This window comes from Schistocerca americana, chromosome 2 (assembly GCF_021461395.2).
Source record: "Schistocerca americana isolate TAMUIC-IGC-003095 chromosome 2, iqSchAmer2.1, whole genome shotgun sequence".
Lineage (NCBI taxonomy): Eukaryota > Metazoa > Arthropoda > Insecta > Orthoptera > Acrididae > Schistocerca > Schistocerca americana.
Genome location: NC_060120.1, coordinates 83616164 through 83643171, shown reverse-complemented (window position 1 = coordinate 83643171; position 27008 = coordinate 83616164). Strand labels below are relative to the sequence as shown.

The 27008-nt window shown below is 43.9% G+C and overlaps 1 protein-coding gene across 1 annotated transcript in view; it reads right to left on the bottom strand.

Annotated features, from left to right (window-relative positions):
• The window catches only part of LOC124593797 (chaoptin-like), a 161715-nt gene that overhangs the window by 111225 nt on the left and 23482 nt on the right, over positions 1 to 27008 (bottom strand). Inside the window, exons 2-3 of the mRNA XM_047132145.1 lie at positions 8189 to 8333; positions 3708 to 3818 (exon numbers count right to left, since the gene is read on the bottom strand). Of these exons, the coding sequence (XP_046988101.1) occupies positions 3708 to 3818; positions 8189 to 8333 (256 nt within the window). The remainder of the gene's footprint in view (positions 1 to 3707; positions 3819 to 8188; positions 8334 to 27008) is intronic.

Genomic DNA, 27008 nt, shown 5'->3' with positions numbered 1-27008 from the left:
ACATATGGATCCACATCAAATCTCTCTTTGCCGAAAAGTGGAATGACATCTGTTTCGCTACGGGTCTGTAATAAACTCCTTACAATCAAAGAGACTACTGCAGTTTGGTGTTCTTCCTTCCCCTCCTCTGAGAAGGTGTCCACTGTTTTATGCTGTCCACACATTGGTCATACCAGGCCCACCCATCGTTTCCTCTTGTGTAACAAGCCACCAACACTGTGTGAATGTGGAGCCAGACTGACAGTACCCCGTGTATTGGTGGAATGTCCCCTTCTTTTGCCCCCTAGTGCTAAGTATAGCCTTCCAGTTTCTTTGTCTGTAATATTAGGAGATGGTTCACAGATGGTTAAATTGGCCCTCAGTTCCCTACATGAAAGTGGTTTTTATTTCCAGATATAAGATTTTGCTTTACTTGTGGAGCAACAGTAGGGTGGTTGTGGTTGCGGCCTCTCTTCATGTTTTCTTGGTCTGGGACCCATGACCACACCCCCTGCAAAGACTGCTCTTTTATCCCTCTGTTACTCCAGTTTTTATATTTGATCTGTCCTTTTTTGCCTTATACTGTGTGTGTTCTAATTTCGTCGTTTTATAGTTTGACCCCTGTGACTGGATCTGTCAATTTTTAGCAGACCCTCTTTCTTCCGCAAACAACTTTGGAATCACAGGACTGATGACCTCACCATATAGTCCCATAACTCCCCCCCCCCCCCCCCCACCTCCATCAATCAATCACTCAATTTGTCTCTAGTATGTTTCTCCACTACCCACCACTACCAATTATCTCTTTCTATTGTCCTCGGAAGGTTCGTTAGAGACTGAGTGGGAGACGTCTAGGGGAAGGATGGAGAAGGAAATCGGGCGTGCCATTTCAAAGGAATCAAACCGGCATTCACCTTAAGCGATTCAGGGATATCAAGGGAAACTTACATCTGAATAGATGGACAGGGTTTTGAACCGGTGTTCTTCTGGATAAGAGTCCTGACCCTTACCACTTCACCAACTCGGTCACTACTCGATGAAGTACTTGCTCGTCTTAGACAAATCTTTACGCTGGGAAATTGGTACAAAATAAGTTGGTCACCTTTGAAAAATCATTGCGGCTGGAAACTGGGACAAAATAAGCACGTGGGAAGGTGGCTCTTATAGAGACTCTCAACGGTCATGAAAAACTTTTTCTTCATGGTTTAATGCTGCAAGTTTTTGTCGCGTTCTTCGAATCTCTATGTGGTGAACTAATGCATTCTGGATAATGTATCTTGTTTTGGAAGTTTTCAACGATTCATCCAAAGTACTTGCCAATACAGGGTACGGGACGTTCTCGTTATTAGGTGCGGAAAAAAAATATTGAGAGGATCTGAGAAACGCAGCATATTTCAGAGAATAACGACAAAGTGTGATGCAACAATGAAAGCAATCATTATCATGACAATATATGAAGGAAAGTAAACCCCAGCACATCCATTCGCCGATTCATTACACACACACAAACACACACACACACACACACACACATACAAACACACACAATTTTTACACCAATTTCCCTTCCCCACAAACACATACAGAGGGTCGACAAAAATATGGTAAACATTACCATGCATCCTACAGAGTAGGAAACCTGATAGTATTCAAAACAGTTTCCAGTCATCTCGAAATGGGTAAATATAGGCCCTGCATGCTTTTCAAGCATACTTCCTGCAAATTAGTGGCAAGCGATGGACTTGAATAGCTATCACACACCCTTCTCTCCAAAGTAGACCACAAAGGCTCAATAATTTTGAGATCTGATGGCTGTGGTGGCCAAAGAAGATAGATAAGAAATTTCATACTCCAGTTCACAGAACCAGTCCTGGACGACCAGAACAGTGAGAACAGTGACTCAGTTTCCTTGGAACACAAGATCTCCATTGGGGAACGATTATTGTACCCTAGGATGGGCCTGATCAGCCAAAATTGTCACGTAATCCTTGGCAATAATGCGGCCTGGGTTCATGTCAGACCACGATATGGCTGCCCAAATCCGTACCGAACCCCCACTAAGTGTGTGACTCTTGAGTCGTTCACTCGGTGAAGAGTTGGAAACAATTTGCAATAAGACTCATACGACCAAATGAACCCATTAATTGCTCCACAGTCCAGGTTTTATCAATTCGGCACCACGACTTCCGGTTACGGACATTTGCACGACTGATGAGTGCTTTTGGAACTCCAGGTTACCCTCGAATTCCTTGCTTTGGAGGTCTGTTCTTGCTGTTTTGGTGCCGATAAGGTTCTCTGCAGTGACATTTTCAGCTGTCTGCCTCTTATTTCCCCTCATAATAATCTGTAACGACCCTCCCTCACGATCATTAAACACACATTTTCGTCCGTATGGTGATTTATGGAAAATGTTTTTTCGCTTTCCGTATATGCAGTATGTCTTCGATACGGCACCTCTTGAAACACTAAACACATGTGCTACCTTGATTATGGAAGCACACACCATAATAATACCAACGATTTGTTCACGTTCATAGTCACTTATCTCCGACATAAAAATGGCTCTGAGCACTATGGGGCTTGACATCTATGGTCATCAATCCCCTAGAACTCAGAACTACTTAAACTAACCTAAGGACATCACACAACACCCAGTCATCACGAGGCAGAGAAAATCCCTGACCCCGCCGGGAATATCTCCGACATAATACCCTCACAACTGCACAGAACAGTGTTCGGACCACGACTGAAACCGGCAACATATTGAGGACATTACAGTCTTCCATTTCTTGGAGCGCTTCCACGTTTTTGTCCAACTTCTGTGACAGCCACACATCTAAGGCTTTACTATTCCCATACAACCATGGTAGATTCCTTCCCTACAGCAGTGTCAAACAGACGACCACTAATGTTGTGATACCAAATGGGTTTCACCAGCATAAGAGTAACAAAAGTTGGGGAATATTAATGTTAGTTGTCGTACATTCATTTTTAAGGTAAAGTGTGAAAATGTATTTTGTTAACACTGTAGGTCAAACATTTTTGTACTGATAATCATCATATTTCATATAGTCGTCGTTTCCAGTCCTTTGACTGATTTTACGCATGTCTCTGCGCTAGGCTATCCCGTGAAAACCTCACTTCAAAACGACAGCAACATACATCTACTTGAACCTCCTTCCATTATTCAAACTGTGTAATTTCTCTGATATTTTTCACCTCACATGCTTTTCTACATTAACAAATTGACTATTCCTTAACCACTTCTTTTAATCAAGTTGTGCTATAAAATTTTCTCGTCCTCCATATGGTCTAATATTTCTTCCTTAATCTGATGTGCCCATTTATTCTTCAACTTTGTTCTTTATCCTGGCCTTTAGCCCGCACCTCCACGGCATAGGCAGGTTCATTTTTAGGTTTGGCAGAGGGTGGCTGGATGCCACCAGAGACGGAATTTGTGTACCCCCCAACTGTCAGCTTCTGGTGTAACGACATGTGAAAGTGTGCGAACGTTACGTAAGTGTTTGCGAATGCTGCAACTTTGGAAGAACGTGGATACAATCCCGGTATTCACCATATCGAGACTTGTCAGTACACCGGTCCTCGTCGTTATTGCACGGGGCATGTTATTTGCGAGGCGAGCGCGTCACCTCGTAATCCGAAATATGGGTATCGGTCAAAGAAAGAGACACAGGCAGTGGGTCTTTGAGCGTGGCGTATATAATTACCTGTGAAGATTGAGCCAGTCAAGCCCGCTCAGCAGTTGCAGAGCTTCAAAAGGCACCTCGTCCAGCTGATTGTAGCTCAGGTCCAGAGATCTGAGTGTGTCCTTCATCCACCTGCAAACCACACGATTTACAAAACATAAACAAAACAAGTAAAATAAGCAAAATATCTACAAGTCGGTTTCAAAGGCGCTAGTGCACACAATCAGCATCATTTACTGTGAAAACCACAATGGAAACAATAAATCATGTATATTGAGTAAAGGAAATTCAGGAGGTCATTACTAACGGGAAAGAAGCAAAATAGTTTATATGAACACATGTGAGAAGGCAGACTATATATTTGCAATAGAGCAGTTAGTACTGTTACATTAATAGCAACTGCTTCAGCATACACACATTCCAGAAGCCCCTCAAAAACAAAATCTGGGGACTGAGGTGGCCAGGCACAAGGGTTTCCTCGTTCCGTACATCTCCCAAGTGTTGACAAGGAATGGTATTGAGTGGGATGGTGCCCCATTATGCATCAGCCACGTTACCTATTGTATTGCTGAGGCAACATTCCTCACTAAAAGAAGCAGAGTGTTCTACAGTACCTACATACGTATATCGTCACTAAGGCGTTGTGGGAAAACGAATTGTCCAAGTAGTTGGTCGTAATCTAATCCCTGTCCAAAGAATGGTGCTAACATTCAACCAATAGCCGAGTATTTGACGTGGTGAACAACCGCAACTGAGTAAATCCGCTTCAGCTTTAATGAAAATTTATTTATTTAACTACAAGACGAGTTTCAGAGCATTAGAGCACCATCATCAGTTGTTAACAATTATAAAGACAAGAGGCGAAGGCCAGTTATAAAGTCTATAAGACGAGTTGCGAAAAATGAGAAAAATTTCAAGAAGCTGTCACACTCACTTTATTAGAAACAGTCATACAAGAGTGGCGGTCGGCCCAGTCACCATGAAAAGTCAGGCTCACACGCTCGTATGAGCACAACTGAAAACTACAACGCGTTCAGTAGCCAGAGGCCGGAAGGCAAAGTGCCACCACTTAAGCCACGAGCAGCCAGTGGAGCGGAGCAAAGAACTGACAATGACGGAACCGAATACAGAGTGTTTAAGCTCAGCGGTTACAAACTTCCCGAAGAGATGGAATGCACCTAGACGTTGCAAACTCTCACAGCAATGCATGGGCGGAAATGCTTTCCTGGCGCGGTAGTGACGACGCAAAACAAAAGAAAGGAAGAACGAGAACAGGGCGAGAAAACATGTCTATTATGCTTAGTACAGGAGGAACCAAGAAATACGAACAAACGCAGACAACACTCATCGTCTAAGAGAGTGTTCGAAGTTACGACCCCACGATGTGAGACAGGCTCCGGAGCATGAAGGATCTGACGTTCTGGAAAATACCGGGTGTGTCCTGGACTTCCCCAGCAGCTGCCACAATGCGTACGTTCTTCAGCACTGTTAAAGGGGCTTTCGTACTGCAGTCAAAACCGTTCCACTTACACTAAGTATAAAAAGCAAGTAAGCGTTTCCGCCCTTGCATTGTTTTGTGGTTTTCCTCCGTCTGGGTGTATGTACTCTCTCTCTTTGCTAAAACACAGTGAATATGATTCCAGCACTGGACGTTGTTCGCTCCATTTCGTTGGCTGCTCGTACCGTAGGTGCTGTTTACATTTGATACACATATGGCACCTTGCTTCCTGTTTCTGGCCATTGGTCGCCTTGTGGTTTTCATACCCTTTCACATGTGAAGTCGTGAGCTTGATTTTCCGTATTGACTGGCCTGAACGGACGAATGTGTGATGATGTTTTTGAGTATGAGAGCTTTCTGTGGATTATCTCAATTTTCTTAACTCCTTGCACAGACTTTATAGCCAGCCTTCTCTCTTGTCTCTCCAGTTATTAACACCTGACGATGGAGCTCTGATGCCCTGCATCCGTTCGTGCATTTAAATAAATAAATTTTCTTTACAGCTGAAGCGGGTTCTTACTTTACGGACATGGCGCTCTGCAGTCCACATATGACGATTGTGTACAGGTTTATGACGCCACATCCACCAAGGAACACCTCATCAGTGAAGCGTATGGATGACAGAAAGCACATAATAGTGCTTGCCTTTTCCAAAAGAAAGTGACCCAACCTTTTACTTTCAGGAGAATCCTTTCTGGATAATCTCTGCAAAAGTAGCAGGTGGTAAGGATAGTATTGGTTTTCACACAAGATACATCACACCATTCTTACTTCATGCTGGCGAGGTACGTGCTAGAGTTTGTGGTTAGTTAGAATATCATGTAGAGCCAGAGATGGTACTCGTACATCTGGCTGCCGCCCTGGTGGCTCACTTTTCTGGAAGCCCATAGGCATATAAAACCGCCGAAAAATGAGTGAAAAGGTTTCGTAAGCTGGTTGCCTTCTTTATTAGCGTAAGTGGATCGGTAAATCAGTGCAGACTATTGACCATTTCTACTTGCGTTACTATAGACTAAAACCATGTCGGCTTGCTCCTGGAATGGATAACGGATCAGTGTGATTCGACGTAACTGCAATACAGGCAGTGATATTGTTCATTAATGACATTGACAAACATGCTTTAATTGAGTAATGCCACGTATCAGTATTAATGGCTTTGTCGCAGACTCACCGTCCATTTCCGGACACACGAGCAGTTGCTCTACACTTTCTTGTTCCTTTTCCTGACAGCCATCACCTTAAGTTCGTCCCCTTACTTAATACTTGCTTAGCGCTAGTTGCTTCGCTCACGTAGACTGTGTTACCTGCTGCGATTTTCTTTTTTGTTTTTATTTTATAGAATTTTAAGTTATTCAGAAACTGCAACACCTAAGTTTTTCACGCTAATTAAAGCCATAGAAGCACGTTTTTTTCCACATGTACTTCTAACCAAAAAGCGATTGTGGTAGCTGTAGCCCATGGTTTTTGTTAATCATTCCTTTTGAATTTTTGTGGAGATATTTCAGTAATAACTTTTTTCCCTAACAAATATTTCTTTATACCTAACTGAGAAATAAAATACCACTTTTCATAAATTTGGTTTTAGTTTTTTTAATATAACGAAATATTTTCTATAATTTTTCACCCCCTACTGCACTCCCTCAGGGTTGAATTTTCAGAAACGCTGAAACACTTTTTTTTTTTTTTAAATTTCTAACAGAGAAGTCGGATACGAATAGTCACAGATGAAACCCTAAGAATCATTTAGCAGTTCTTTGGTAATTATTTATTTAAAAAAGTTGACCCATTATTTTACCCCCTTAATAGTTGAATTTCCAAAACCGCTGAAACACGTATTTTTTTATTTTCTGACCGAGACATCAAAGAAATACCAGTTTTAGTAGCCCTAGCATCTTAATTTCGTTAATAAGAACATACTTTCAAAGAGCCTTTCAGCCCCTATTTCACTCACTTAGTAGTGGAATTTCGGACAATCCCATCTTAAACGATGCCTGCAGTATAACATCCACACGCTCTCCAACTTCAGGTTTCTGTCCTTGGCGGTTTGGGCTGGGCAAAGATGAGTCAGTGGATAAGTATGACCCTATTTCACTCCCTTAGGGTTGAATTTCCAAAAAAAGTTAAACACATATTTCTTTGATCTCTAACCGAAAAGCCAAAACCAATATGGCTTTAATAATGCTTTCGCAATGAGATATTTTCATAAAACGTTTCCTTCCTTAAACCCCCCCTCTCTCCACCCTACTTCACCCTCTTAGTGGTTGAATGTCCAGGAACAGTGATATGTGTGTGTTTTATTTCTAATAGAGAAGCCAAACACAAATTTTCATATATTTAGCTTCAAGAATGCTTGCACAATGAAATATTTCCTTAAAAATTTCATCCCTCATTTTACCCCATAGGGGGTGAATATCCGAAAACAGTGAAACAAGATTTTTTTCATTTCTAAATTTTCATAAATATGGTTTTAAAAACGCTCATAATAAAATATTTTCATAAAAAATCTTATCCCCTATTTTACGCGATAAGAAGTTCAATTTCTAAAAACATTGAAACACGCACTATTTTTATTTCTTATCGAGAAGTCAAATACAAATGTTCATAGACATAGCTTTAAAAATACTTTGGCAGTTCTTTAATGATAAACTTTCACCCACTATCTCGCCCCTGCAGGTTAAATCTCCAAAAATACTGAAACACGTATTTCTTCATTTCTGACTGAGAAACCAAACACCACTTTTTGTAGGACTATCTTCAAAACTGGCTTAATTTTTAAAAAAATCCTCATTCCCTATTTAATCCCGTTAGGGTTGGAATTACGAAAAATCCTTTCTTAAACAACGCCTGCAGTACAAGATCTGCATGATATCCTAATTCCAAGTTTCCATCCTTGTCGTTTTGGGCTGGGTGATGATGTGTGAGTGAGTCAGTCAGGGCATTGACTTGTGCACAGAGATAAACCTGTATGCTTGTCGTACAGTGGAGCTACATTTGTATTACTCACGCGAAGGCCCTCGGTGCGACGTACTGGATGCGGTTGCTCATGAGGCGCAGGGATTCGATGTGCACCTCCAGAGAGTCGGCCTCGACCGCTTCGAGGCCCGAGTTGACGACGTCCATGTGCTCCACCACGCTGCCGCTCGGAAGACCTGCAAACACAAGTAGGAAGGCAACATGAAGAGGCTTCGTGTCCCCGTCACACCACAGGTAGTGGCTGTTGAAGAATAGCGTAAGCAAAATGTTCGCTTAACAGTTTTCTCTAAAACTCCGTTGTACATAAGTTGTGTTGGACGCGTTTTCCAGTTGAAGAGCTTTTTTTTTGTGGTCGAATTATCTGGAACGAGGTCCATTCAGCTCAGACAGGCAGATTGAGAAGCTGCTATACGTAACGTACGCCACCGAAGTGGCGCCAGATCCAGAGGCTTGGAGCGGGCTGTGAGCCACGCGAATTATTATTATTATTATTACTTTGATTTGTTGTGCCCAATGAAGAAGCGTATTTTCACTTTCTTTCCAGTTATTTCATCTTGTCTCCCCAGTATCTTTTCATTCGATAAATAAAAAAAGCACTCCGTCGTCAGGCCACAAGTGGCCCATCGGGAGCATCCGACCGCCGTGTCATCCTCATTGAGGATGAGGATAGGAGGCGCGAGTGGTCAGCACACCGCTCTCCCGGTCGTTGCGATGGTTTTCTTTGACCGGAGCCGCTACTGTTCGGTCGAGTAGCTCGGCCGCGCCCGACAGCGCTTAACTTCGGTGATCTGACGGGAACCGGTGTATTCACTGCGTCAAGGCCGTTGCCTATTCTTTAAATAAGTATCTTTTTAAAATTTTGCATAGATTCGGAATTTTGCCAATTAAGCTTCTTAGCAAGACTCTGTGCTTGAATTAGGTTCCTAAATTTCGTTTTACCGTCAGTAATTTCTATGTTAATTTCAATTTTTCCTAGATTTTCGTTTACTTCACGTGACCCCTTTATAGGGTTCTTCATAGAGCCATTAAATAAAGGTATTCCACAATTCCTATTAGAAAAAAATGATTCAAATGGCTCTGAGCACTATAGGACTTAACATCTGAGGTCATTAGTCCTCTAGAAGTTAGAACTACTTAAACCTAACTAACCTAAGGACATCACACATCCATGCCCGAGGCAGGATTGGAACCTGCGACCATAGCGGTCGCGTGGTTCCAGACTGAAGTGCCTAGAACCTCTCGGCCACACCGACAGGCTCCTATTAGAAACCTGTTGCAAATGATACATAGTAAATAAAGTTTAGATGAGGAACGTATGTCCGGTAATGCATCGTACGGATATTAAATAAGTTTTTAGATCAGATCGCTCTCAAATATTGCGCTTCACATTGCGCACGGTGGAGACAATGAACTCTGAGGTGTGTGTTGTACAGAATACCGTGGCTTGGGCAATGTTTCGAGTTGTTGGTATACTTTTCGGGATGTGAGGTAGTGGTCCAAGAACTTTTCTGTTCCTTACGTTTCGTCCAGGCTGCGCTGGACTTCCTCAGAGGCGCTGCTCCGCTGAGTCGGAGTCATCGGGTCGTGAAAGCCTTCATTCTACAATGTTTCGAGTGCTTGCCATCGTCTTCTCTTGTACGTGCCGAATGACGTCCTCTTCATTGTAGACAGTGTGGCTGATCCGTGGAGCACCAAGATTAACCCACATAGTTGTGAACGTACCAGTTTATCCCAGCCATTGTTTCTGTCGGGCGGAAATGGTGCGTGGTGTCATAATTACAAAAAAAATGGCTCTGAACACTATGGGACTCAACTGCTGAGGTCATTAGTCCCCTAGAACTTAGAACTAGTTACACCTAACTAACCTAAGGACATCACAAACATCCATGCTCGAGGCAGGATTCGAATCTGCGACCGTAGCGGTCTTGCGGTTCCAGACTGCAGCGCCTTTAACCGCACGGCCACTTCGGCCGGCCTGTCATAATTACGCCCGCATCTCGTGGTCGTGCGGTAGCGTTCTCGCTTCCCACGCCCGGGTTCCCGGGTTCGATTCCCGGCGGGGTCAGGGATTTTCTCTGCCTCGTGATGGCTGGGTGTTGTGTGCTGTCCTTAGGTTAGTTAGGTTTAAGTAGTTCTAAGTTCTAGGGGACTTATGACCACAGCAGTTGAGTCCCATAGTGCTCAGAGCCATTTGAACCATTTTTTTGTCATAATTACAGCAGGGCTTGACGGCGGCTCCCTCTTCTCAGTTTATGCGCAGGGTAAAGCGGCAGATCTGAAAGTGGGCCAATTTTCATACATGTTTTACAAGAGCGTACTGGAAATAAATGCCTCCGAATTTTTTATCTGGAAACTCTAAAGGCTTTCTAAAATAAAAAAAAAATTTCTAGCATTCCTCAGCTTTATTCTTCGCAGCTACGTATTTATTTCTCAAGATATTCACCCAGGCGATGAAACACATTTTTCCCAACGAGAGACCAGTGTGTTGATACCGTCACTGTAGAGCGTTTGATTTTGTTGACGGAGCCTCAAACTCACCACTGTTTGCTCCCCTTCATCTCAAACAAATGTATTCTTTAAGTTTTGGAAACAGATGAAAATCGGATGGGATCGAGTCAGGATTGTGTGGAAAGTGTTCGATTACCGTCAGACCAAGGCGTCGGACGAGCGGGGTAGCCGCGCGGTCAACGGGCGCCTTGTCACGGTCCGCGCGGCTCCCCCCGTCGGACATGGGTGTGTGTGTGTCGTCCATAGCGTAAATTAATTTAAGTTAGATTAAGTAGTGTGTAAGCTTAGGGACCGATGACCACAGCAGTTTGGTCCCATGAGACCTTACCACAAATTTGCAAAAAAACAAAGGCGTCGGATTGTTGCAGAGGTCGCAGCGTCGTGTGTGGTCTAACATTGTCATAGTGAATTAGAGGGTCCTCCATGTGTAGACGAACTCTTCGAATGCATGTTTTTTGCTTCTGAGGGTTTTCTCCAATACCGACATAAGTATTGCAACGCACTGTCTTTCTCAGCCAGTTTCGGTTGGAAAAATGCATCAATTGTTGTGAGAAATCATGGGATATTCGTACTTCAGCTCCTATAGTTTCATGAAGTTCCAATAGGGGGCGACGCTATACGTAGCCTTCAAAATGGTGTCTGTAGTCGAGGTGTGTTTCAAGCAGAGAACTGTCATTTAGATTTCTTATTTCGGCAGAAGTACAGTGCGGTGTCACCGCCAGACACCACAGTTGCTAGGTGGTTGCCTTTAAACCGGCCGCGGTCCGTTAGTATACATCGGACCCGCATGTCGCCACTATCAGTGATTGCAGACCGAGCGCTGCCACACGGCAGGTCTAGTCTAGGGAGACTCCCCAGCACTCGCCCCAGTTGTACAGCCGATGGTTCACTGTCTACATACGCTCTCATTTTCAGAGACGATAGTTTAGCATAGCCTTCAGCTACGTCATTTGCTACTACCTAGAAAGGCGCCATATTCAGTTACTATGAATGTATTCTGAACAGATAATATTGTGAATCATGTACCGTCAAGAACGACGTTCATCATTAATAGATTAAAGTATCAAACTAATTACGTCCGCTTTCTGAATTCTAATTCCTTGTCATGTTCGAAACCTCACGTCAGTATAGTCCTTCCCTCCTCAAGCCAGCCTGCGTGAGCTAAAGCGCGCGCATTTCGGCCTCCGCTAGTAACACGGTGTTGGCTTTTCTGCCAACACAACATACAGAGCTTCACAAACATTCATAGGCGCTTGCAGAGTATCTACGGACACTTAACAGTGAACGGATGGACGGTGAGTCTTTCGCTTTAGGCGAGGCGTCTCCTACTACCGCAACAAGCATGCGGAAACCGATCATTTCATTTCTCGGAACCTGTCCGATCTCCCTCACGTCGGCCGGCAGCGCACAGCTGTGACTCGTGCAGTATTGGAACGTGCGTATAGCCTCATTCTAAGTGATACCAGCGAACTTCTCCATCTCCATGACAACACATGGCGTCATCCCCCAAGTCTGCCCATCTGAGAGGAGCTCACAAAACTTCATTGGACCGTTCTTCCTCATTCATCCTACGGGCCGGATCTGTCACCTTCCGACTTTCATCTGTTTGGTCCAGAGAAGGGCGCACTCCGCGGGAAGCAGAACGTGGACTCCTGCAGCAAGACGTAGGGTCCAGCGTCGAGCCGTGGAGTGGTACCATCCGGGCATGTAGGTCCTCCCTATAAGGTGGCGTACTGCCGTCGTATTGAAAGGAAATTACGTTGGAGAATAGGGTTTTGTAGCCTTTGGGTTACCCTATATGGGACATTAAGATTCAAAGAACACCTGACGATAACTGCAGCGAAAACACGCAACAACATATTGCAGAAGCTCTGTGGCACCACTTGGGGCTCCACAGTATCTACCTTAAGAACATCCGCTCTTGGCTTGGTGTATCCAGTGGCAGTATACTGTGCCCCAGTGTGACTCAACAGCAAACACACACACATGGCAGATAGCCAACTTAATGCAACAATGCGTATTACATCAGGCACAAACAGGCCAACTCCTACAGTGCGGCTGCCCGTTGTCAGTAACACAGCCCCTCCTAACCTGCGCCGAGAACACGCTCTGGTTAGGGAATTTCAAAAAATCGTGACCAACCCTCAATTACAAATCCATGCAGATACTCACGACATCCAAGGAAACCGGTCTAGGCATCCTCCACTAAAGACCGCACAGGCGCTGCACCAAACCAACTTTAAAATAAATGACCGATGGAAAGAGGAATGGGAGAGCAGAACAGCAGTAAACTGGAACAGTATGCCATGCATCTTTAGTAAACCACAAGGATTTGATTGCCCTCGAAATGTTTGGTCACCTCTTAATCGCATCATAACCAACTGTGGGAGATGCACCGACTCCTTACACGGATGGAGTAAACTTCCTTCGGCCGCTTGCGATTGTGGCGCTGAGAGAGAGACGGTCAAACACATCGTGCAGTAATGCCCAATAAGGGCATATGAGGGTGACCCACAGGATTTCCTAATGGTGACCCAAGAGGCAATTGACTATATATTATCTAAGCTGGACGTTTGTTTATGATTGCCCTTCTGTGAGTGTAAGTTTACAATTGGTGGTGTCCTTATATACAAACTGTTATTTATTGTTCTGTTTATACATATGTCATTTTTTTAAAAATCGTATTGTGTCTGTAATTTTTACTGTGATGTTATGAGCCATACGCAAAATAAAATAAAATAAGTAGCCAAAAGAGTGGGGAATAGTAAGTTATATTCGAATCCTAAATAAAACCAACCTTCCCTCACAAAAAAAAACAAAAAAAGGTCTAGCCTTACTTATTGAAGGCCCCTTGTAGTTACGTTAAACACCGCCATATTACACGCTATAAATCAGAGCCTTCTAGCAAAAGAGTGTTGCGACTTGCGTCAGTGATTCAGGCAATTAGTACGAGTAATATGCATGATATGCGATGTCTCACCCAATAATGAGAACGGAATAAAAAATTCAGAGGCATTACTTTTCGGTATGCTCTAGCACATCCAAACGGCAAGTTTCCAGGAGTGAATCACTCATAGAAACTTTGCTTATGAAATCCTCCCCACAACTTCTATAACTGACCGTTATAGGTCACACACGTGACTGTCACCTAGGTGACTCTACAACTGTAATCACCTATTGCTGACGGTATTTGTGAATTTTGCTGCAGCCTGACAGATCGCGTGTAATGTGTCGTTAGATTTATTTTAATCCTAAGCAATTTTTCGGAGTTTCCCGTTTCTGTCTTTGAACGATTCTGTCTTCGATCTGCCACCGATTATCAAGGAATACGATGAGTGTAGTAATACCGTTATAATTTTTCCTTTTGTGGTGCAGATGTTTCTTGTATCTGTTCCAGGCGACTTCCTATGTTCTTTGTAGTTTTGCAGTTCTTTTTTTGTAAGCTTCCCGACTTAGGACTACTGGTTTAATTTCCCCTTGCCATTTGGGTTAGACTACTTGGAAGATTTTGCCCTTCAGTGTAAATGGTCAGCGACGTGATTGATGGCTGACCGTTGAAGCTGTTCTGGTCCCTTCCATGTAGTGCTTCTTCTCACTTTAAATATTATTATTATTGGAAAATCATGGTTTGCTCACAGCTGTGTTGTCTCTACATTAAACAACCAATTTCACAAACAATCCTGTCGGAGGAAAATCCGCAACTGAGCATTATACCAGAATACCAGTGGTTGAAAATACCGAAGCACTCATAAGGTTCTTTTATGTAGAACACAACTGGTTTCGGGATCTTTAACGTCGATCTTCAGGTGTTATTAATTCGTGCTGTGACTCCGAGCGCCGCGGTGGACTAGTATAGGACGCGGTGTATTACAAGACCGCGTCCTTTGCTAATCCACCGCGGCGCTAGGGGTCACAGCACGAACTAATAACACCAGAAGACGGGCCTGTAAGAACCCGAAACCAGTCGCGCCCTAAATAAAAGAACCTTACTACTGTAGCGATATTTTCAACCTCTGGCAACCAGTTTTGTCGCACACGGCCCATCCTCAGGTATCCACACATCACTAAAAATACAAAAATAAGGTGCAAAAACAGTCTTAATATATTATTCACCTATTATAAGCTAATGAATACTTATAATGTGACATTATATTCAGATATATAGATAAACCATTACTATTAACAAGGATCATGTCATAAACAATAAGTTCTTCCATAAGCAAGAATCGAGGACGCAGGTAATTGACGGCAATCGCTGCTTGTAAGAGTGGATCGACAGGATCCACTGAAGTGTGGGTTCAGTGTTAAATCACAAGAACCTGTGAACAGCCATAGCATCCAGAACCACCGTCCTATAAACATAACTCTCCCTTCACGGTGAAACAAGGTGCAGGAATTAGCACGTGCCCAGAACACGACTATTGATTCTTGGAATCATGGTGAAACGTCGCCTAGTCTGACCAGTCACGGAACTCACTGGCGCACTCAAACGGCAGGTTACGTATACTCAGAAAATCTCATGACGTGATTCATGCCCCTTGCTATAACGGACTACCCAGAAATGTGGTGGACGTATTCTAGTATTGAGTAGCCTTACCTGGGATGAAACTGAATCATCTGTACCCTGCTCTCGCCTCTTGCTAGTGAAAGACTGTAGTCTAATATCTAATGTTGTGCATTCGCACAACATCCGTAAAATTTGAGACACTAAATAGCAATGTCGTCAGCCTCGTTCTCGTTATAACGTGATGAGCACTAAAAGTTGTCTAAAATTTAAAAAAATATTAAGATACTAACCCAATCATTCAAATTCTTCGCTGACATTCACCACTACCACTGAACTGACTTGGCTTCCTCACCTTCGCAGCTTAAGTGGAAGTGCTGGCAGCACCTCAATGCCCTCCGCTGCCTGAGCAACACCATCTGGGGTGCAGATCGCTCTACGCTGCTGCAGCTATACAGAGCCCTTGTTCAATCCCACATTGACTGTGGGAGCCTGGTTTATGGTTCGGCGGCGCCCTCAGCGTTGCGTTTACTCGACCCAGTGCACCACTGTGGCGTTCGACTAGCGACGGGAGCTTTTAGCACGAGTCTGGTGACCAACGTCCTTGCGGAAGCTGCCGTTCCTCCATTGCAGGTTAGTTACATTGGACACGTTCATAGTTCTCTTGCGCATCCAAATTACCGTCTCCTTTTCCCACCCATGGCGGTTCATCTCCTGCATCGGCGGCCCAGGTCAGGGCTCACAACTGCAGTTCGCGTTGTTCCCTTATATATGAACAGGAGTCGTTACCTTTACCAGCTATACTCGAGGTCCAATCGTGTACACCTCCCTGGTGTACACTTACGCCGCGGCTTCGCCTGGGCCTTTCACATGGCCCAAAGAGCTCAGTTCAACCCGCGGCTCTCCGATGTCACTTCATCTAGATTCTTGACACGTACAGAGGCCATGTAGTCATTTACACCGATGGATCGATGGCTGATGGTCACGTCGGCTTCGCGTATGTCCATGGAGGACATAGTGAACAGCTTTCCTGGCCCCATGGCTGCAATGCTTTACTGCAGAGCTGGTGGCTATATCTTGTGCTCTTGAGCGCATCCGTTCATGCCCTGGGGAGTCGTTTCTTCTGTGTACTGACTCCTTGAGCAACCTACAAGCTATCGACCAGTGTTAACCTCGTCGTCCTATGGTAGCGAACATGCAGGAGTCCATTTATGCCCTGGAACGGTCCGGTCGTTCAGTGGTGTTTTTTGTGGACTGGCAAGACAGCCAATCCACTGTGACGGGTAGCCGAAAGGCACGCATTTAAGCTCACGCAGGCTGGCGTGAGGTCTGGAACAGTTAAAGGAGTTGAGTCTAGTAAAAAAAGTACGTAGCTGCTGGAATACGTAACTTTAATCCATAATTGGTGAACATCGGTCTGACGGTACATGCATCACAAGATAAATAGCTAATGATAATGGCGCCTTGCTAGGTCGTAGCAAATGACGTAGCTGAAGGCTATGCTAACTATCGTCTCGGCAAATGAGAGCGTAATTTGTCAGTGAACCATCGCTAGCAAAGTCGGCTGTACAACTAGGGCGAGTGCTAGGAAGTCTCTCTAGACCTGCCGGGTGGCGGTGCTTGGTCTGCAATCACTGATAGTGGCGACACGCGGGTCCGACGTATACTAGCGGACCGCGGCCGATTTAAAGGCTACCACCTAGCAAGTGTGGTATCTGGCGGTGACACCATAGTGTTTATGTGGACCCCAGGACACCACGGAATCCCAGGCAACGAACTTGCTGACAGGCTGGCCAAACAGGCTACACGGAAACCGCTTTTGGAGATCGGCATTCCAGGAACTGACCTGCGTTGGTTTTTACGTCGTCAGGTTTTTGAGACGGAATGGCATAGTCTTAGTACGCACAACAAACTGCGTGCCATTAAGTAGACTACGAGTGTGTGGCAGTCCTCCATGCGGGCCTCTCGCAGGGCCTCTGTGTTTCTCTGCCGGTTCCGCATCGGCGACGTTTGGGCGACCCACGGCTACCTCCTGCGCCGTGAAAACCCGCCCGGTTGACAGTAGCCCAAATTCTGGTACAGTGTCCCACTTTGACTGCCCTGCGACGAAATCTTCGGTTACCGGACGCGTTGCTACCAATTTTATCTGACAATGCCTCATCGGCTAATTTAGTTTTACGTTTTATTCGTGAGGGTGGGTTTTATCATTTGATCTAAATTTCAACGCATGCCCTTTGTCCCTCTGTGTCCTCCATCCTAGTGCTTTCAGGGTGGACGTTTTAATGTGTTGCAGAGTGCCTGGCTTCTCCTTTTTATTCTGATGGTCAGCCAGCCATGGTGTTCTGTTCTGTCATTTTAATCTCTTCTACCTGTTTCTTGCTTTTCTGTGATTCTCTTCTCCCCCTATTTCCATTTAAGTGTTTGATGCTCTTCCGTCGGTCGTATGGTTTTTCCTTTCTCTCCATTCCTGCTGCCAGTATTGCTTGTTTTATTCTCATCCTTGTGGCACTGTGCTGGCGGGGGTGGCCGAGCGGTTCTAGGCGCTACAGTCTGGCACCGCGCTACCGCTACGGTCGCAGGTTTGAATCCTGCCTCGGGCATGGATGTGTGCGATGTCCTTAGGTTAGTTAGGTTTAAGTAGTTCTAAGTTCTAGGGGACTGGTGACCTCCGAAGTTAAGTCCCATAGTGCTCAGAGCCATCTGAACCTTGTGGCATTGTTTTACTCGGAAAAAGGGACCGATGACCTAGCTGAATGGTCCCTTACCCCATCTTTTAAACCAACCTACGATACCAAAGAAGACTAACAGGAGGTATCGCTCGTATACAAAGAAGTGCGGCACTAATGGTCATAAGTCTGACTCACTGGGCTGTGTCATCGAAATCTTGAAAAACTGAATTGTCAGACCTTCAAAATCGATGCAAATTATACTCAGAAAGCCTACTTTCATAGTTACTTGAAACGGTGATAAGTTTGTACTCTAGAGATATTCTTCCGCTAGCACAATCGCAGAGACAATGAAGACAATATTAGCCTGGTCACAGTACGCACAGGCGTACTGAAGCAGCCAGACTGGAACATGAAGAAGTTCTAACATGTGACAACATGCTAAGTATTCTCAGTCATCAGCTTCACAGTTGTTTGTAGAGTATTTATGTAGATGCACATGCAGACACTACAATCTGTGTGGTAGTTCACCGATAGCCGTGTCAACCCCGGTAGCTGAGTGGTCAACGCGACAATGTCAGTCCTAAGGGCCGGGGTTCGATTCCCGGCTGGGTCGGAGATTTTCTCCGCTCAGGGACTGGGTGTTGTGTTGTCCTGATCATCGTCATTTCATCCCCATCGACGCGCAAGTTGCCGAAGTAGCGTCAAATCGAAATACTTGCACCCGGCGAACCGTGTACTCGACGGGAGGCCCTAGTCACACGACATTTACATTTATTTTACCGCGAGCCGTAGAGTTTCCTCGGCAGACCTCCTTCGTATCCCACTCAAGTAGCTTGTAACCCTCGATCCTAATACGTCAAGGTACCCATCACAGCACCGTCTCCTTTCCTTTCCTTTTTGGTGAAAGATGGTATCATGCACTGTACGAGCTATGTTATTTGTTGGACACATTTTCCCAGTAGCCAGCAGAGCACTAAGAGAATCCGAACGATCAAGATACTTTTCTTCACTTAGACAGCTGCTTCAGTGCCTTTTCTATCGACCACAGCCCTGCTTAGTACCCCAGCATCCAGCAGGCGACCTATCGCACACTGCCACTCCATCGCTCACAAAGGTTTGAGTAACTCTCCGAGGACACACGTGTTCGTGATCGCCAGATCACCTGGCCTCTAAGTAAAGTATGATACCTGGCAAGACAGCGAGCCATAAATCCCATTCCGATTAGTCTAAGTGTTGTTGGCGGCTGTACTATGCTGTTATCGAAAGGAATGGCTCCCCAGCGCATTCGATGTTACATGTCTTTTAGATATGTGCTTACTCATGAGTGTTTATACACCCGTTAGTAATTATTGCCGACACTGCAGTCTTTTCCCAAACTTCAACAACAGGATCATATTCAGCTCCTCAATAATGGCTTGCAACTTAACATGAAAATTTCTTTTCTATCCAACCCATGATTCAGTTTTTTTTTTTTTTTTTTTTTTTTTTTAGCGTCGTTATAGAACGTTTCACTATGCGTAAGACAAACAGGAAGTAGAACGGCGAACTCCAAGTGTAACATGAGGTAAGCGCACATTTCAGGAATTTATAATTTTGAACAGTGCTGACGTGGATGCTGGATAAATATTTACTATTGACTAGATGTAAGGCAGCTCCTTATGCGGAAAGTCTGACACTTCCTCACCGACTCAGCCAAAATTATATGTCCGCTGGACTATTTTAACATAGCAGTATCTCCTTCGGTCACATAAAGTATACCATCTTCCATCAAATTAAACTGATTCAACTCTGCAAGCTGTGACATAGTCAGAACAAAGTATTCAACAATCCAGGAATTTGTTCTTGAACTGAGGACACTACAACTGAGGAGACCCCAGCCCAAGCATGTTGCTGCCGGAAGGTACTTGCTAGTCACACGTACATGTAGCGCTAGCTGCAGCTTCCTTTCGTTTACACCACCGCGAATCTCACCAAATGAAGAATGAATCCGTTGAGGAACGTTTTGAAGCAAGCGCTTCTGTCAAGAAACTTGCGTGACCTCAGCTGACTATTGTAAAAATTATCACGCATCATTCGATCTGTCCGGGCTGATGCAGGACTGTTTGCCCGTGGTGGTATTTTGTGATGGTTATAGCTCTCAAGCCAGAATAAAGAAAAATATTTTTAATGGTTTATTTTACCCTGAGATTCTATCATTGTCTATTTTTACTGGACTTCAGAAAAAGTTTTGTACAACGTTAATGGGTCTTTTACACATTACTGCACTCATTCATATAGCGTAGTGATTTTACCATCGAACCATATGGTTCAAATGGCTCTGAGCACTATGGGACTTAACTTCTGAGGTCATCAGTCCCCTAGAACTTAGAACTACTTAAACCTAATTAACCTAAGGACATCACACACATCCATGCCCGTGGCAGGATTCTAACCTGCGGCCGTAGCTGTCTCGCGGTTCCGGACTGAAGTGCCTAGAACCGCTCGGCCGGCGCCGCTGAAGCACGTGCTATATTTTTATGTACGCTGATGAGCCAAAACATTATGACTACCTACTGAAAAGTGTATTTGTCCATGAGCCGTGGTACAAAAAGAAAATGCTGTTTTGAAGAGCGCGCCGCAGCGCGTTGTGTGAAGCAGTCGCCCTCCGTTTCTGGCGGTGGCGCCGCTGCGGCAATCGCAGCTTTGGTGTCTCCCTCTGGTGGGAAATCGGAAAGGTTGCCTGTTCACGTGCATTTAAGGGACGCTGTCAGATCGGAGTTTAAGCTGCTGCCAGCCCGCTCCCTTCGAGGGGAATTTAAAATCAATAAAAGAAAAAAAAAAAAAAACCTCGGAGTTGGTCAGTCGGAGTCAGGCTAGGTCAGTCTCGCGTCACCAGTTGCTGGTCTGTCTCTCGTTCGCATTTGTGCGGCAGTTAGTATCTGTCTGTCGTCGGAGTGCGAGTATGTCTGTCGTTTGGATCAAACTTTAAGCCAGAAAATGAGACTCTTGCCACTCCGCCAGTAACAGAACTCAGCGAGTGGTCACCCGGTCGGAGCTGAGTTCCTGCATCTGAGTCTGCGCATTAGGGCGCCAGTCTGCTCGAGTTGCTCGGGCAACGGTCATTGGCGGTTGGATCGGTCGGTTGGTCGGTCGCGCTCTGAGACATGAGATGAATTGTCCGCCTTGAGCGTCGGCGCATGTGAGGTCCCCACGTAAGTCCAGTGGGCCGCGCCGTATAGAAAGGGGTAGTGGCTTCGCGGTTGACACGAGAGCAACAGGAGTGAAACCACGACATCGGGCTGGCCGGGGTGAGCTGCGACGCCGTGAGATGGTGTCCGTTGAAGCTGGTGGAAGCGGACGGTTCGGGAGAGCGTTGGGGGGGTGCTGCGCCAGGTCTTCGCCAGAAATCGCAGTTTATTAGAAGTTAAGTGATTCGAGATATGTTGTTTCATTTACTTGTCAAATTCTACTTGTTTTCTTGGTGAGGTCACCAACCGCTTTGTTTTGGGATCGCACCAAAATTCCTCTCCGTTTGCCCACCCGCGGGAAGGTGTTTATTTGTTAATTGGGTGGTCCGTTTTTCCCTTGTTTAGTTGGGGAGGGTTACAGCAATCTGCGGTTCGGGTTGTTCCGTAATCCCCCTGTCAATCTGCCATACGTTAATAGCTGCCTCTGTCATGATTGTCGGATTCGGTGTTAACGAATTTATAGAATTAAGTTGTAAAGGCTGAATTCCTGTAATATGTTTTTATCTTGCCTATCATCTTGCGAGGCGGTATATGTGTAACGTAGAGCATGTTGTATATTTTATGTAAATCTGAATTTCATGGGTTTTATGTAAATAGTTATTTTATAAAGTTGCCACCCTTCCACCGTAAGAGTCCTTTTGAAAACAAATTGCACTTTCGGTGGCAAATAATTTCTTAGCGTGAGTGTTTGTACCATTTCCATCCCTCTTACGGGGTGCGTAGTTAAAGTGTTTGTGTGAGTTGTTAAAAATTTTTAGTTTAAAGTAATCTGGTGTGTGGCAGATTTGCACCAGTGTAATCTTTCAGACGTTGTTGTGAGCGGTCGTGACTACGACCGTGTTGAAAGGGAGCCGCAAGCTTCTAGGCCGGAAGGCTCATACTGTCAATATTGTTCATTCTGCCTTTAATTAAAATTGTAACTCGATATTTCGAGGGTGCTTTTGTGCTTATGAATTTTAAATCTGATTTTGAAAAGACTTTTATGAATAAAATTCACATTTGTTAAAGGTAATTTCATTTTCATCAGTTACTCCCTGGCAACTACTTCCACGCTCACCTAGTGTGATTAAATGTGTTAATGTTCATGATGAATCGCTAATAAATAAAGTAAATTCTTTAAGAAACGGTTTTGAAAGCTGTGTTTTTTCTTTGAAAAACAAATTTATTGACTCTTGTAATGTTTGATGAAATAAAAGGTTGTATGTTCGAGTGTAACAGCCGCTAGTTTTGGCCGCTTTCCACAACTGAAACTACCTGTCCTGTCCTGCGGGTTAAGCAGGGCGTCTCAAGAGCGTTTACAGCGTTATGGGTAGTGCCTTCCCAACATCTCAGAATTTTGAGATCTCTCCCCAACTGAGAATGTTTGCGCGTTGTGGGCAGTGCCTTCGACGCAGCTTAGGGTTTTGACGATGTAAGGCTCCAGTCGGGCAGTATTGCAGTATTGTACTGCATCCCTCAGGAGGACATCCAAAAATTGTATCAATGAATGCCTGCATAAGGTTCAGAGATGGGCCAACCCGTTACTGGCTTGCTGAGTTTGTAAAGTTCTTTTCTTGGATAAATCATCAAATTTTTCTGAAATTGTAATCATTTTTTGTATGTACACGTACATCTTATATCTTCTGATTTTCGTAAAATTGCAGATAATTACTTCGTGGCGCGCGGAGTGTTTTTTTTTCTTTTTTTTTGTAGTTGAGAGTATTTGAAAATAGGCCATCACTCAAAAGCACATCATTTTGTTGAACAGAACTCACATTTGGGTGGTAGTTTTAAGATTCAGTCTTCGCCGTGAAACTGGACAAGTAAACTAGAGTGTTAAATGAATCTAGCCTCATATTGCCATTCATAACGTAACAGCATGAAAACGTCAAATGACAAATTCTGGTGAATCGGAATTATTTTCGCCACAGCAGCTACATCGGTTCGTGTTACACAACAGTGATTGGCGACGCCAGAATGTGACTTGTTGACAATCATAGACGTGGTAAATATTAGCGAATTCCTAACCTGCTCCTATTTCCTGACATACACAGACTTTAAAAATACTTTGAAATCAAAAGTTTGTATTAGAAACGTACCGTAGCAAGGTATTGCGAAACGAAGGTACTGCTTGCATCTGGGTTTGGATTATTTACCCCATCAGTCAAAAAACTTTCAAGACAAGAGTAGTAAACAGTACAAAAAAGTTAAAAATGACGTTTGTGGTGCTTCAAGTGTTCTACATAGTCTCCATATATTTGAATACAGCGCATAGAAGTTTCATAGAATTATGCGAAACTGTCTTAAGTCATTCTTTGATATAACCAACTTGCGCTTCAAATACGCACCTTCTTCGGGCATGGCGTACCATCAGACACCCAATCTTCATTTTGTCGTTTGTAACAGGTACTCCGCATATGGCCGTAAAAATTTATCGAGTATTACTTTACACGTCAGCTTGGTAGTAGAATATTAAATACGCAAAATGAATGCCGTTTGGGGATTTTTCGAACTAGTAATGTTTTAGTCAACTGGTCGGTACCATTGTAAAATTAATCTCGTATGCAGTCACAGATAAGGACCGTCATTTGACCTTACAATATTCGCATCTCGGCCTGCACACGCTACTGTTAACAGTGATTTGACATCGACAGATAAAATTTATATTCAATCTGTTACACATTGGAAGAGAAAACAACGTTGGAAACTCAAGTGCACAACAAGGAAATTGTATACAGCTGAAAGTGAGAACAACGAAAATAAACCGACAAGTTCTCTGCTGTTTCACTGAAAATGAAATTAGGGCACAAAGAGACCACGGAAAATTATTCCAAAGGAAGTCGAGAAACTGAAAATATTGCTCAGACGATAGATAGCTTTAACAGAAGAGTCTGTCCCAATTTTACGTGTTTTACGAAAAAACCAAGAATCAAAAGACCGTCATGCCAAAATATTTTCAATATGACCTACTACATTTCGAACAGATATTTTCTTTTGTCGATGATGTAAATATTCCCTAAATTATTTCGTTGGTTCATTTGTGGCTGATCTCTACTGAATAAAGTGGTAACGGAAGATTTGTGACCTTAGTTTTCCGTTTTATGAGAAATGCCTGGTTTTGCTGGTCCGGGTGAGTGAACTCACAGAAAGGCGAGCATCAGAAAACACTCATCAGTGGATTGAAAATCCATTTCTTCACTTTTTCGAGACAGGTTTCGTTTTTTCCAAACAGTACATCACACGAATAACGTATGCGATTCTGTAAGAAGTACTCCGACCTTTGGGCTGATTCACTGCAAAATGGAATAAAAATGATGTTGGGGGTAATATGAAAGGCAATAACAGAATCTGCGGGGCGGGATGTCAAAAGAATCGCGAGAGGCGATATTGTAAGGAGAAGAAAATGTCTGAAAACGGTATATCAGTTCAGAGATGTAACGCAAAGTTTCTGCCACAGGGAAATCGAATGACTAACGACAGGAGAAAAATGTCGAGATATGAAGAAAGACAAAGCGTGGCTCCTCTAGTTTCGTGAAGCGGGAGAGCAACCGAAGTACATCACGGAAGAACCCAGAACAAAACAATAATTTAAGGAATGGAAGTTGTTATGAATCTGAGTATATCAAATGGAGGAGATGTGCAGGAATATCCCTTCATTTTATGTGGTACAAGTGAAAGAAACGATGCTCGCTACTCAAGAAACTGCGGCTGCGTTCGCCGACCCAAACGCCTATTTTTATGACAGAAGAACACGAAGACTGTCAGGACTATATAAAGCCAGCCGAATGGCTGCAATTACATGGAGTAAAGAGCCAGTGGGAATTACGTGAAACAGAAGGCTTCCTGAATTATAATGAAAAGTATTCGCATGCGAGGCCTGTACGGAATCACGTGATCATTGCACTACTGCTGCCAGAATAGCGCGGAAATGTATTGTAATGTACAAGACGACTGCGAAGCCAGCAGCCAATAATAATTTCGTGTGGCTTGACGGCCTGGAGCAAATCTTTCCATTGGACACCACTTTTGCGATACGCGTGTCCCTTAACCTACCCCAGTATTCCAGCCAAGGCAAGAAGACCTACAGTTTAACCTGTAATTCGAACCGCATATCGTTTCAGGTGTATCTTCATATCATTGAGAGATGATTGCTAGGCAAGCCGTGGTCCTACAGGATTCTATCCGATGACCTTTCGGCTTCGAAGCATGCAAATTACCACAGGACCACCAGGCTAAACAAACAGTAATTGAAAAAAATTAAGGTTTAATCGCTCACTGTGACACTATATCACCAAGAACGTGCAGTTTAGTGCATATTAATCAGTATGACACAATAAAGATAAGCACATCTCAAACTTTACAAGCTGATATTTTCTGCATGGTCACAATTGCACCGCTAACTGGGAAAGGCCACAACATTGGAATCACGGATTTACTTCAAACTTCGTTCACCATTAGTGGGCCATTAACGCAACGTAACGTGCAATTAGTATGGGGCACTCTTCTGGCAATTCCGAGAAAACCGCAAGAGAAATTTTACGCCTCTCTTACGCAACTTATGTATCTGTGCAAAGACATCCGTCTTAGGGAAGTAGCTGGCACGCTAGGTCACCGTGTTCGGTCAGAGGGTTAGCTGCCCTCTCTAAGAAAATAAAATGAATCAACGATTCAACGACGAACTTGAGCAGGTGTCATGAGACGTCCACCCCGAGCAGTTGCAACGATCAATTATGAACAAAATGAGATGTGGCTCTGGTCGTTGTGGCTGAGCGGTTCTAGGCGCTTTAGTCCGGAACCGCACTGCTGCTACGTTCGCAGGTTCCAATTCGGCCTCGGGTGTGGATGTGTGTGCTGTTCTTAGGTTAGTTAGGTTTAAGTAGTTCTAATTCTAGGGGACTGATGGCCTCAGATATTAAGTCCCAAAGTTCTCGGAGCCATTTGAACCATTTGAGATCTGGGGGGAAAAATGCGGTTAGCGTCTGAGCATTGTAAACAGGTCGTGGAAGAGGAGGCGGTTCGAATACCCCTATCGATTAATTTTTCAATTCTGGTCATATTATTTAAATAACAACATTTGAGAGGTAATATAATAAAAAAAACCACGTGCATATTCAGGAAGTTGTAGTGAATTACATGTGTTATTAAATTCTTTACTAATTGAAATCAAATTTTTAAAGGACGAGAGGCATTCTCGAAAAGTCTAAGTCAGACTTCGATAAGTAATGATGCTAATGACGTTATTCACAATCCGCAATATAATAAGTCACAATTTCCCAGACCACGAGAGTAATGCAGAAATACACGTCGGATGTGCTCAGCACACCAGAGGTTGCAGGATGGTATTTGTCGTATAGACATAGAAAACGTAAATTCATTTTCATGAAAATACATCTGTTTCTTTTCATTACATTATCTCTCAAACGTCATATAAATTAAATAATGTGACTAGTGATGAAAAAGCTGATAAAGAAAGTAGACGGTACTCGGATTCGAAACACTGTCTCCAACACGACCCGACAAGCAATGTGCGAACGCTAAACGTTCGATCACAATGAACTGTTAGGCACTTTCGCACAAATACATCTGTGCACATAACAGAGGGGTGTAAAATTCGTTCGCGATTTTTTCGGAATTACCAGAGTAGTACACCTTACTACTTACACATTATGTTATTTGAATGGCCTACTGAAGGCACACAAAGTTTGAAGTAAATAAATGATCTCAACATCGTGGCCTTCTCTTGTATATGGACTACTCCTGTCAGTATAGACGACACATTTGGGGTTCTAGGCGCTACAGTCTGCAACCGCGCGACCGCTACGGTCGCAGGTTCGAATCCTGCCTCAGGCATGGATGTATATGATGTCCTTAGGTTAGTTAGGTTTAAGTAGTTCTAAGTTCTAGGGGACTGATGACCTCAAAAGTTAAGTCCCACAGTACTAAGAGCAATTTGAACCATTTTGA